Source organism: Akebia trifoliata, chromosome 10 (genome assembly GCF_017979445.1).
Source record: "Akebia trifoliata isolate Shusen 1 chromosome 10, ASM1797944v1, whole genome shotgun sequence".
Classification (NCBI taxonomy): Eukaryota; Viridiplantae; Streptophyta; class Magnoliopsida; order Ranunculales; family Lardizabalaceae; genus Akebia; species Akebia trifoliata.
This window is the reverse complement of record NC_141384.1, coordinates 2,314,174-2,327,166: the sequence shown is the minus strand read 5'-3', so window position 1 is coordinate 2,327,166 and position 12,993 is coordinate 2,314,174. Positions and strand designations below refer to the sequence as shown.

The window sequence follows — 12,993 nt, the reverse complement described above, 5'->3', positions numbered from 1 at the left end:
GATATTCCCGTCCCATTTCAACTTTAAAGAGAACTGAGCTTACTGACGATGAACTGGTCGCCAGATAAATCCCCAGCTCCTCTCCTTCTTCTGGAGAGCTAAGGATCGGCGGCTGCCCCAAATACTTCTTTAGGTCGCTGAAGGCTGCCTCACACTCCGCACTCCATGTGAAATTCTTCTCTTTTTGCAATAACGCGAAGAGCGGGCGGCATCGATCGGATACTCTGGAGATAAACCTGTTCAGCGCAGCTATTCTCCCTGCCAGCTTCTGCACCTGCTTCTGGTTGGCGGGGCTCGGCATTTCTACTAGCGCTCGGATCTGGTCTGGATTTGCCTCGATGCCTTTCCTGGTTATAATGTGCCCGAGGAATTTCCCAGAGGAGACGGCGAAGACACACTTCTTCGGATTTAACTTCATTCTGAAACTCCTCAGCCGGTCAAATGTATGCCTGAGGTCTACCAGATGGTCCCCTGCTCGCTTGCTTTTTACCAACAAATCGTCGATATATACCTCCACAATCTTCCCGATCAATCCTTCGAACATTTTTGTCACGAGTCTCTGGTAGGTTGCCCCGGCATTTCTCAAGCCGAACGACATAACTTTAAAACAGAACAGCCCTTGCTCGGTGATGAATGATGTTCGTTCCTGGTCTTCCACTGCTAGGGGGATCTGGTTATACCCCGAATATCCGTCCATAAACGACATTCTCTCATGTCCAGCAGTGGCATCGACCAACCTATCAATCCTTGGCAGCGGGAAGCTATCCTTTGGGCACGCCTTATTCAGGTTCGTGAAGTCGATGCACACTCTCACCCTCCCATCCTTCTTCGGTACTGCCACTATGTTCGCTATCCATTCCGGGTACTCTACCTCCCTGATAACCCGGCCTTCAAAAGCTTTTCGATTTCCTCATTCACCCCCTGCCTGAGGCACGGCGACAGCCTCCGTGGCTTCTGCCTAATAGGTCGGAAGCTTTCATCAACATTTAATCTATGACACGCCACCGACGGGTCTATCCCAGGCATGTCCTCTAATGACCATGCGAATACATCCTTGTTTGCCCTCAGAAGTTGGAGTAGTGCCGCCCTCTCCTCCCGCAACATCGTGGTACCAACACTAACTATCTGTCCTCCATCGCCGCCGAGGTCCACGGCTTCGACTTCCTCAACTGTTACCCGCTGCTCGCGCAGCGGCTGCTTCTGTAATTGCTACGAAGATTCATTAACAGTTGGAGGCACCTTTCTCTTCTTCAGGGGGACAGCCTCGGGGCCTCGGTCTTGCTTCAAGGCCAGGTGAAAACACCTCTGCGCCATCTCCTGATCTCCCATGATTTCCATTATTCCTTCCTTACCCGGGAAACGAATAACTTGATGATAGGTTGACGGGACTGCTCTCATCTCGTGTATCCATCTCCGGCCCAAGATCGCGTTATAGGCCAAGTCTGCATCTATTACCACGAATCTTGTCATTACCACTTTAGACCCTGCAGAGATCGGGAGTGTGATCTCTCCTACCGAACTGCTAGCGGCACCGTTGAACCCATAGACGAGGGTCGGCGTTGGCTCCAAACTACCTGAAATCCCCATTCTCTTAGCCGCGCTTAGGAGGAGAATGTCCACCGCGCTTCCCGAATCCACGAGTATTCTACGGAGTTCGACGTTTCCCACCGGGAGTGCGATTACTAATGCGTCCTGATGGGGCCCTGCCGTCCCCCTTAGGTCACTCTCTGTGAATACGATTGCCCGGGGATCTGCTCCGTGGTTCGTCGTTCCAACTGCCCGTACTCCTGATGCCACATTGTTAACCCCGACCATATGTCGGATCTTTTTTACTTTCTCTCGAATCTCCCGCCTAGACGGCACTTCGGCCCCTAATAATCCTGTGATGGTATGAACTATCCTGCGCTCTTCCGTCTCTCGACGCCCTCCTTTAGTTGGCCTTCTTTGCTCGGGCTTTCGCTCGGCTCTCTCGGTAGTCTCCCCTCTTCTCCTTCCTCCCGCGGAGACATAACCTTTGAGCTTCCCTGCTTCGATCATATCCTGGATGATATGGCGCAGCCTGTAACAGTCCTCAGTAGGGTGATCCTCAGCCTCATGATACTCGCAGAATGGTTTTCCGGGTTTCCCCTTATACCCCCGTGGCGGCTGAATGAAGTCGGGCTCCCCCCTTATGTGCCTCAGTATCACGGATAGTTTTTCGTTAAGCGGGGTATACGTCCGGCCTCTTTTCCACCACGACTGCTCGTTCGAATCTCTCCGCCTTTTCTTATTTCCTTCCACTCCGGGGTGGGTCGGTACCTTTGAAGCGTCTATTCCTCCTTCGCTGTTAGCCACTGTCTGGGTGCTTCGTCTTTTGCCCTTCACAGATTCTTCCACCAGGATGTACTTTTCCACCTTCGCATACAAATCTTCTAGACGAGTAGGATCAGACTTGATCAAGGACTCATACAACCGTGTCCCCGGGATCACCGCAGCGATGCACGCCGCGCATGCTGTGGCCTCGTCCATGCCTTCTACGTCCAGGGCTCTCGTTCGAAAACGGGTTACGAACGACCTAATACTCTCCCCAGGCTCCTGTCGAAGGTTAAATAGAGTGTTAACTCCAACCTTCTTCCTTCGCAGGTGCACGAACTGCCCAACGAACGTTTCTTCCAGCTCGGAAAAGTTCGTAATGGACCCAGCTGGTAAGGCCTGGAACCACATCATGGCCCCGAGCCTCAAGGTTGACGGAAACAGCTTGCAGAGCAACGGATCATCATTTTGGTACAGCACCATTTGACTTCTGTAGTGCAGTATATGGTCCATGGGATCTCGCGTCCCGTCATAAGTTTCAAACTTTGGCATGTGGAACGACCTGGGTGGTTCTGACTTCATTATCGCCTGCGAGAATGGTGTCCCTTTGAGTTCCCGAATTGCGTTCCGTACCTTTTGCGCGGGATCCTTTCCTCGCGCGAATTCCTCATCCCTCCTTTTGAGCATCTCCTCCACTTCCTTCCTCGTCATGGTTTCTTTAACTTCGAGCTTCCCTGCTGCGTTTTTACTGCTGCTGAATCTTCAGTCCAATCTACCTCCGTTCTTGCCGCTCGAACAGGATGGTCGCTACTCTGCTCTGCCCCTGGGCCTTCCTCGGTCTCCGCGCGCTCGCCTAACCTTTGCCTGAGCTCTTCATTTTCCCTTCTTATTTTCACTATCTCATCATTTTGTTTCTCCAACCCCCTGCGCATTTCCTCTCTCATCTCCGTGAGTAAGTTGTACATTGCTAGCATTGGATCCGGCGCGTTTGGGGGCGAGTCTGCTGGCAGTGGGTTTGATGGCTCTCCACGATTTTCGCCTCTAGCTCTTCCCATATTGGTCGTTTTTCTCCTTGTAAGTTTCCCACGGACGGCGCCAAATTGTAGATGCTCGAAATGGCTCTACACTTTCCTTCTCTTTAAGCTCGGGAGACCTGCAAAACAGCCCACTCCGACGATCAAGTTAGCCAAATTGATCAGTGTAATTTGTTTAGAGAAGGAGCATTCGAACCTCTTTTACTCATAGTTTTCTTCCTTATATAGGCGTTCAACTTGATCGTTTTCTGTGCCACCCCTTGAGGTGACTTGGGGTAGTTGGCTTACTCCCTGACATGTCTGCTGCAGGAGTTGTTGCAACTGCCCTATCACTTCTGAGAAAGTCAGAGTTGGCCTGACATGACGTGGGTTGTTAGAGCTGGCTGTCTTTTGCTGGCACGTCTGTCAGGCCTGTCATACCGACCTAAGAGGCAGTTGCCCGGACCGCTTCACTGGCTGATGGCCTAGCTCCGAGCTTCGAATACATGCATTCGTCGGGGTTAATAAACCGAGCCACGACCTCAAAATCATTAATCTTGGCCCCTGATCGAGCCACGTGTCCGTGCTCAAGAATTTTCCCCCACAAGGACCTTAGTCTAGGTTCTACATGGTCTTTCAGTCCGGATCATCCTCACAAAAAATCAGCTCATTCTGAAACTTTCAACTCATTTAAGACAAAACTTTGGCAATCGAACCCTGTCCTACATTGGTCAGGTTCAACAGCCAAAGTCCTAGACTAAGTGTTTTGCCCTATATGGCTAAAAGTTTTGGAATGGGCTGATTTTTTGTGAGGATGATCTTTATGACGAGGAGATTACCCTCACAAACATCAACCCATTCTGAACACCAGTATATAAGTTGAATTGTGGACCATCAATTTGTAAACCACTTTCGATGGTGTTCCAAGTTTCGGAATGGGCTGATTTTTTTGCAATCTCATGTGTGATTCTGGATGGTGGACAACTTGTTACAATGTTTTTGACAACAATGTCAAATGCTATTGGATCTTGTAAAATGACGACATCTAGACCGAAAAAAGTAGTAGTCATATATATTTCAAATCTGGACTATCATATGTATTTTGATTATATATAAATTGGGTTTCTCAACATCACCGCTGTTCTTGTAACTTGCTTAAACACTTACATGTAAGTGATCTAAGAAACACATCCTCTCTTCCTGCTTCTATGAACCAGGTTTGCTTACAATGGCAAACTATGAACCGAAATTCGAACTGAGTGAATTGACGAACCAGGAAACATACTACCACCTTAAGTACTCTCGAATGAACCTATTTCCCACATAACACACCTCTTGCCAATTTAAGTATGGAAAAAAAAAGATGGAAGAAAGAAAGGGAAAGGCTAATTTAGTGCTGAATTAGGTGAGTGTAGTTTTGATGGCAACTTTCAAATGCAAACGATCGCTTGAATTTAAAAAGCAGAAAATAAAAAAGAAATTATGCCAAAATCGAACTAGTCGAACCATAGAGGATCAAGAACACAGCTAAAATAGGCCATTCCAATCTATAACCCACAATTTGTATTGAAGTTATGAACACATGTTTCTAAGAGAGATCACATTACAAAGTAAAATAAAGTCTTTAGTAAACTGTGCAGGTTGAACTCCTAAAAGTATGCAAATGATGAAAATAATGTGGGTTGAAACAGCAAGAGAAAGAACAGTCTTAACCGAAGGAAACTATAGAAAGAGCATTTTAGTTCTTCAGCTTCTTTATGTGTCACGATATCACCATTTTGCCTAGTTGTTCCCAGCACTATTTCAAGGTTCATCCTGCAGAAATGAAGTAACATTAACATTTTGAGGTATATTAAAATGGCGACTTTTCTACCCCCTTCAAGATCCATAATAAACAAAGTGAAGAAATAAAATAAGAAACGAGCACATGCACAAGAATGATTATAAGAGTAGCTCTGATAGGAGATTAAATAAAAGAAAGTTGAGTGAGATAATGTCAGCATGTACAAAGGACGAGAAAATGAAGGATCTTTATCATATATTGAATCTTACATTTAAACCATCACAAGTCGAAGGAGCAGAGGCATCAATCAAGACCCTTTAATTTTAAAATGATATTTTCGATAGGAAATACCTGAAGAACTGCAGTTGAGATTTTTCTTCTCAACAGTGCTGGTAATTGTTGACAACCATTTACTCCAAAAGAATGATCTGATGGGGAAGGCGCAAATATGAATATTAGAGGGTCACGGGTCGAACTGGAGCACGATACGTGAACACGTGACACCTGCGAGTGGAGGCGGATATCACAACACTCAACACTCCCCCTCACCCATAAGGGTGGAAAATTCCTTCGAGGAGACTCGAACCCATGACCTATATGAACCTAGCGCTCTGATACCATGTTGACAACCATTTACCCCAAAAGACCAAGCTGATGGGGAATGCGCAACTATAAATATAAGAGGGTCACAGGTTAAACTAGAGCACGATACTTGAGCTTGTGACACCCACGAGCCGAGGCAGATATCACAACACTCAACAGTAATGACCTTTGTTTAAACATGACAGTTTATACACAAATAAGATGAGTGTAAACTACAAGAACACTAACCTTTGCCTCGTCATCTTTTGCGCTTAGGTGTCTGCGACATTATATAACTGATGACTTCTTTTAATGTGGCTTTCCTCCCTTCTTTGAAGTTCCACAGCTCTGGCACTATATACCTCCCACTCGCATTGTACTCGTTTATCTCCTTCAAGGCTGTTGTGACAGCTTCGTAGACCCCTGTCCCAAACTCCTTCCTCAGATCTTTTAATCTTTCGTCTTCTTCATTTATTATTTGCTACAACACCACCATTTACAAATGATTTTTATCAATGTTTTTCTAGTTTACCTGAAACGAGAATAAGATAACATTCTCATTTAACTCGATAATGTAAGCATGCTATAGAAGAATAAGTTTCCAAATTACTAAGTAGAAAACTTCATTGTCTTGACACAAGCATGGCTTTAAATCTCGTCCGAGATTGAGATGATCTCTATCTAGTCATCTCAGTCTCGTTGCTCGACGAGATGAAAATAGAGTGTGATGCAAGAATCACAATGTTTCCTTAGACAAACGTGATATCTTGGTCGAGATTTTGCAAATCTCGGACAAGGTAAGCGAGATAATCATGATATTCCCAGATTTGTAGCTCTTCAAAGCCGAAAGAAAACCCTAAAGATGTAAGATCTCTCTAGGGTTTTTTTTCTTTTGCAAAAACCCCTTGCTCTTCAGATCTGATTTCTAAAAAGGAAAACCCCCTTCTCTTCTTCAGATTTGGAGGAAAATAATTGTAGGTTTTGGTTCCAATGCAGCAATGAACCTTATTTTTTTAAGGGTAAAAACATGTCTCGTTGACAACTGAGATGACTCAGAAAAGTCATCTCAGTCTTGTCCATGAAAGATACGAGAGAATCCCACGATTTAAAACCATGGACACAAGCGCACGTGGGGATAAAAAATGCATATGTGAAATCATGAACCTCGTGAGAGAATAAATGGCCAATACCATACGGTAAGCACGCTCATACCGATGAGTGATGATGCCAAAGACAAATGGAGAAGATGCCTGATATCCCAATATAACAGTCCACAAGAATGCCAAACCATCACATAAAAGGGGCAACTATAGCAGTAAGAGGAAGAGAGATATCTGTCATACTTGGGGTTCCCCTTCTTTGATCACAACTTTAAATGGATACCAATCTGATTCCTTGAGATACTCTTGCCATATTGAGCATAGTTCAGCAGATTTCAGTGCCGCTTCTTTAGCTGGAAACCTTTGCTTGCATACAATTTGAAAAGGCTTTACATCTAGCTCCCCCATTCTCTTAATTCCAATTGAAGTACGACTACTCAACACTTCTTTCAAACCCTAATGAGAAAACGGAAGTAATTGATCAATTAACTTTGAGTTCATAGTCCATTTACGTAGAATTTTTTTTTAATAGACTGTCCAAAGAAAAAGAAAATCCATACTAGAATTAGTTCTTTGCGAGCTTCTTGTAGCTCATCATTGCTCCTCCGCTCTTTGACGATAAGAGTTTGATTCAAAGAATCTATATCGTCCATTTCTTCAATTTTTTCATCCAATTCTTTGGACATCTCTATCATCTTCTGTTGAACTTTCTTATCATCTTCACTTCCCATATGCTTCATCACCAGTAAATTTCCTCTCAACTCCTCGATTTCTAACTCCAATTTCTGTTTAGCGTCCAATTGCTTCTCTAACTGAAGTATTTTATTCAAAGCAGCCTCTTTCTCCTTCTGCGTATTTTATGGACCCAGTCAAACAACAAATTAAAATAGTTAGAAAAATAAGAAAAAAATTGGGCTTAGATCCATCGCTCAGTTGGTTTGACACATTGCAAAGCAACTTTGAGGCCGTGGCTCGTGGGTTCCCATTAAAACAAAAAGAAAAAGAAAATAAGAGAAATTTTTTCTTTTGGTGGGATACAAGGAGAAAGAGATTGATTTGTATATTCGAAGGACAATTATGGTCAAAGCCTAACAGCAAGAGGCGCACCTTTTGCTCTTCAACCAACCTCAGGACATTCTCGTCGGCCTTTTTCTGCTCCATGGATGCCATTTGAAGTAAATTGTTTTTGGCAATATTCTGAAAGGACAACGAATGATATTAGTATCAGGTTATCTTTATTCCATTCAACATAACACTTAGATGGCCCAAAAAATGTGTAAATGGCCAAAAGCAAGAACATTGAATGATTAGGAATCTTAGCAGGATATCTGGTGAATTGCACGCAATCCAAGATATGGATCACCAATTGAATGGTTTTGGGTCCTTTGGAACGATCCCTACCCCCAAACAGATCAGCTAGACAATATTGAGGCCATAAAATTTACTCTCATGATTAAAAGAAAACACTTGCTACATTCAGTGTTCAAGAATGTGTACTTTGATGTATGTTATTTGCAGATGATTTATTATTAGTTGACAAGACTAAAGATGGAGTCAACACAAAACTAGAATTATGGAGAGATATATTGGATTCCAAGTGCTTTAGGAAAAGTACAACCAAGTCCAAGTATATGGAATGCAAATATAGTACTGAACATCCATGAAGAGGAATGTCAAGTAAAAATTTAAAGATCTAGAAATACCCCAAAGTAACCATTATTGTTACCTCGGGTTTCTTATAAATAATGTTGGCAAGATTGACGAATATGTTGGCCGTAGAATCAAAGTTGGATGGGTAAGAGTGGAGGTGCTCTTCTAGAGTGCTATTGATGGACGCGCATAAATTAAATTAATAGGAAAATTCTAAAACACACAATATTAAGACCAGCTATGCTTTATGAAGCTAAATGTTAGGCAATCAAGAACCATCATGTTAATAGATTGAATGTAATAGAAATGAGGACGTTGAGACAGATTGACGAGAAGACTAGGAAATATAAAAATAGAAATGAATGCGTTCGAGCAAAGGTGTGAGTAACTCCAATAGGCTATAAACTAAGAGAGTCAATTGAGATGATTTGGGCACGTTCACTGAAGGTGATTAAAACCCTACCTAGAAGGAATATACAAGTTGAAGGTTCTAAAAGAGAGAAAGGGAGCCCAAAAGAACTTGGATTGAGATAATGAAAGTGAATATGAACACACTTAAATGATAAAAGATGTGGCTCTAGATGAACTGATGGAGAAAAAAGATCCATTTAGCCAACCCCAAATCTTTGGGATAATACTTCTACGATGACGATTATTCAACAATGGCAAAAAAGGGTATGTTTTCTTCTACCTAGACTATCTTCCACCTGAATTAGAAACCGATTAATAACTTTAGCCAAAGTAATTTAAATGTAACAACCTCATCGATGAATGTCTCAAATAAAATGCAGAATTTGATTAGTGTATCACCTTCTTCATCTCCTCGTCGAATTTTCTTCTTTCAAGTTCATTCAGAACTTCACGTTTGTTAAGCTCTTTGGACCACCGCTCAAGTTTTCTTCTTCGAGAATCCAAATCAGACTTCAGCTTTTCATTCTCATAAACCATCCTACGAGTATGTTCACGAGCACTATGCTGCATTTTCCTCATTTCTGAAAAAGATGCCAGGATCAAAAAATCAGCCATACTTTAATCCATTTAGGATCAAAAAATCACACACACAAGCCCATATGCATAACATTTAGGATGATCCAACCATACTTTAATCCATTCTCAACATGATGATGCTCATTAGCACAAAAAACTGTTTAGGCCAGATCTTGAGGTTGAAAATGGACGAGCACTGAACTCTCAAATTTAAAACACAAATCCAACAGTGAAAAAAATCTTTTCTCAAATTTGTTTTGTAGGGATTTCATAAAATGTTATGCTCTACATACATGTGGCACCCGATTGTGTTTTTGAATGCCATGTGGACATGCGGTCCATAGAGATAGGTGGTCCTACTATCCATATAACCCAATCCATATATATATATGAGAAGAAAGAGAATGTACAAACCTTCGTTGTAAACATGCTGTAGTTTGTCCCTCTCTTCAAGAAGCCTATCATGGGATCTAGTTGTCGCATTGTACTTAGCTTGCCATTCACTTAGATTTTCATTCTTAACATCAATTTCATTGCTTAGGCTAGCTACAATGTTTTGTTTTTCACGTCTTGCTGCTTGGACAATATCAGAGATGGTCTTTAATTCTCCATTACGACGGAGATACTCCCCAATTGGTCCTTCAGAATTATAATCATCCATGCGAGCAAACCATCCATAAATCCTCGAACCAGGGTGCCTTTTGTGTTTGTTCCAATCCTTTTTACCATGACGAACAGCTTCGAATGCTTTTTCAAATGCCATGCCATTGTTGAAACCTGTCCAATCTTTACTGAAATCCATGGTACCGTATCCAGTATGGTCTCGGTGGTTCCATAACATGTGAACTTCTACAGGTCTATACTTAGAAAACTCCTTTTTCAATGAAGTTGCGTCTCCATCCTTCGTTTTGGTTGAAAGGTTAACAATGATGCCTGTCCAAGGCCAAACAAACAGATCATCTTGTTCAGAAGGCTTGGTAATTGGTTGGGGCTCAACTATAGATTGTGAAGGACCCGGTGTATCGGCTAGGTCTGTTTCCAAGAATTTTGCTAAAGCAAGATGGTTTGCTTTCTGTTTTGCACTTCGATTTGATGAACTTTTACCCACTCCAGAAGCATGTTGAAAGAGTTCGTTGAATCGGTAATCTTGTTTTTTCTTCCCCACACAGAATGGGCATCTAAAAGTGGCATTTGGATTTTTAACTTTGAGCTTTCCAGCTTTCAGCTCTTTATAGGGCTTTTCTTTGTAGTTGGCAATCTCGGACTCGCTTATATCTGAATCTTCTTCTGAATTGTACTCCATCGAATTTGCAAACACGTGAACTGCAATAAGTCAAGAAAATGCAAGTTGTGAGATAATCAAAGAAAAGATCTACGCAAGGGATATATCTTCCATGTCCTATCAATGCATGTATCCTCACAACTTTTCTTACTATCTCAATCCACGTTATTTACTTATTTTGGGCATTGTTCTCACCTTTGCAAAGCCTTCAACTTACACCAAATGCTCTATCATATATATGCCATCATTGGCATTTGTTGCACAAGCCCAAACGATCTAAAACAATTTTCCTTCATTTTATTTCCAATGGAACCATTCCTAGATTCCCTTTAATGTATTTATTCCACATTGTCTTTACTTGTCTTACCACTCATACATCCCTGCACCCAATATTCAGCTCCAAAGAGCATAGATGGTCTTGGTACTGTCTTATAAAATTTCACTTTAGTTTGATTGGTGCATTATTGATCACAAAATACCCCATCCATCACTAACTTTGTAGGTCACATAACAAGGAATTTGGTTATAGCTTTGAAAAATAATCACTCTTCAAGAAACACTTAAATGACCAATATTCAACTAGAGTTGCCTTTAATATACTATTCAAAATAGATGGTGGAGAAATTAATCCATTTTTCTAAGTATAAAAGTATGCAAAAAGTTAGAATAACATATAAATCAATGTACGTTGGAATTTAATAATACAGTAATTAATAAGATAATTAAGAACAATATTATTTAGTTGTTATTAGAAATTATTATTTGATAGGTGGCCACAACACACAGACATAGAGAGAAAGAACCTAAAAATGAACTGGCGAGCATCTTAGGGGAAAAATATAAATAAGACAAGCAAATCCCAACTAAGGTTTGAAATATCATTTCGATGCAATGTTTAGGACAAGAGAAAAATCGAAGAAAATCCAAAACATTCAATGTTTTGTTTTTGTCACGTCAGAAACCGGAATTTTCTACCAAAACTACATGAAACTCGTCCATGATTCCAACTAAGTAATTCAAGCAAGAATTTCCAAAGCACTAAGTAATCAATGCATTTAACGAAACCTGAAGGAACCTTAGTAGAAGACAAAATAAAGAAGAGATGCATCATATCAAGGTTCTAAATAGCAATACCAACATTAATTTTGATCTTCATCAAAACCGAAACGATACCCCAAAAATCTAAATTCCTTTGGAATTTCATTGAAACTCCGTAAAATATAAGACTCGGCCAAAACTGATTGAATTTTTCAAATGTGACAATTTTCAAAATCAATCAAAATCATGATCTTAGATGGAGTGGAATGGTGGAACATTACCCATGTAGACCCAAATTAATCATGATAAAGCTATGATGAAGATAACAATATAAACCCAATAAGACAGTAGAATGCAATACTGTGCAACGTCCTGGCATACTTCTTTTAGACATTTCATCGAACAGTTTGCATACACTCACAATAAATATAGAAAAATGTTTCCCTCAACTTAAGAAATGTAAAAAATGAAGTGGATTGAGATAGTAAGAAACTATATAACTCTAATTGTAGATTAACAATAAAAGATGATTTGAGATAAAGCTTAGATGATGATGATGAAGTTACTTGAATAGCTCAAATGCAAAACCCAAAGTCACATGGTTTGTGAAGAAGAATTATTAAACCCTAGAATTGAAAAAGAGAGGTCACAAAGGGTAAATGTGCTAAAACCCTAGGAGTAATAATATATTAATGCTAAATATCTTTCTTTCTTGATCTTCTTTTTCAAGAAAGAGAAACATTGATTTTAAAATATATTTTGAGAGAATTTTACCTCTTTATCAATCACCACCATAAAAATTCATCTCCTTCTATCTTTCTTCTATATAGAATCAAAGAAATCTACTCTAGAGTTTCTTTTTCTTCAAAGCAATTTTCTCAATATTCTTTTTTTTCATCTTCTAATTCTTCTCTGAAATAAATCTGAAAATTCTATTTATATTAGAGATTGTTTGTGCACTACCATGCCCTATAGGGTTAAAGGGGTAAAAAAGAAAATAAAAAAATTGAAAGGATATTATTATAAAAAAAAAAAGTAAAATAATATATAAAATTGAAGTGATATTCTTAAAAGAGTAATAATAATAATAAAATTAAAGTTATGCTAGAGACTCTTCATAGGTAATAAATAAGTGTCTTGTTTTATTATAGAAAAATTACTAAAAGATCCCTAACGGAAAGACTTTTTTCTAATTAGTCTCTAAGTTTTAGGATTTTCTTAATAATCTATTTAGTAAAACTTTCTTTTCTTAGTGGTCCCTCAATC

General features: G+C 40.4%; 2 protein-coding genes across 4 annotated transcripts; both read right to left on the bottom strand.

Annotated features, from left to right (window-relative positions):
• Positions 1 to 867: 867 nt before the first annotated feature.
• Positions 868 to 3,003, bottom strand: LOC147392705 (uncharacterized). The gene is made up of 2 exons (XM_086456411.1): positions 1,240 to 3,003; positions 868 to 1,194 (listed from the first exon to the last, which is right to left on the bottom strand). The coding sequence occupies exons 1-2, from the start codon at positions 3,001 to 3,003 to the stop codon at positions 868 to 870; spliced, it is 2,091 nt and encodes a 696-aa protein (XP_086312537.1).
• Positions 3,004 to 4,673: 1,670 nt separating this feature from the next.
• Positions 4,674 to 12,634, bottom strand: LOC147392704 (factor of DNA methylation 1-like). Of its 3 annotated transcripts, none has more exons than XR_015182402.1 (9): positions 12,502 to 12,634; positions 9,822 to 10,730; positions 9,231 to 9,412; positions 7,878 to 7,967; positions 7,331 to 7,618; positions 7,014 to 7,226; positions 5,920 to 6,151; positions 5,440 to 5,592; positions 4,674 to 5,120 (listed from the first exon to the last, which is right to left on the bottom strand). XR_015182402.1 is itself a non-coding variant. In XM_086456979.1 (8 exons), the coding sequence occupies exons 2-7, from the start codon at positions 10,708 to 10,710 to the stop codon at positions 5,930 to 5,932; spliced, it is 1,884 nt and encodes a 627-aa protein (XP_086313105.1). In that variant the 5' UTR covers positions 10,711 to 10,730; positions 12,502 to 12,634; the 3' UTR covers positions 4,680 to 5,120; positions 5,920 to 5,929. The 3 variants fall into 3 exon arrangements, 1 of the variants encoding a protein (XP_086313105.1); XR_015182401.1 differs by having other exon boundaries at positions 4,677 to 5,120; positions 5,440 to 5,516; XM_086456979.1 differs by lacking the exon at positions 5,440 to 5,592 and having other exon boundaries at positions 4,680 to 5,120.
• Between the last annotated feature and the right edge of the window lie 359 nt (positions 12,635 to 12,993).

Excerpts from the sequence above, each read along its gene's own strand:
- LOC147392704 (XM_086456979.1), bottom strand. The coding sequence starts at position 10,710 with ATGGAGTACAATTCAGAAGAAGATTCAGATATAAGCGAGTCCGAGATT. Across the intron at positions 9,413-9,821 it reads ACAGCATGTTTACAACGAAG|AAATGAGGAAAATGCAGCAT; the intron begins GTTTGTACATTC and ends CATCTTTTTCAG. Across the intron at positions 7,227-7,330 it reads CTCGCAAAGAACTAATTCTA|GGTTTGAAAGAAGTGTTGAG; the intron begins GTATGGATTTTC and ends TTTTCTCATTAG.
- LOC147392705 (XM_086456411.1), bottom strand. The coding sequence starts at position 3,003 with ATGACGAGGAAGGAAGTGGAGGAGATGCTCAAAAGGAGGGATGAGGAA. Across the intron at positions 1,195-1,239 it reads TCCCCCTGAAGAAGAGAAAG|CCGCTGCGCGAGCAGCGGGT; the intron begins GTGCCTCCAACT and ends TTACAGAAGCAG.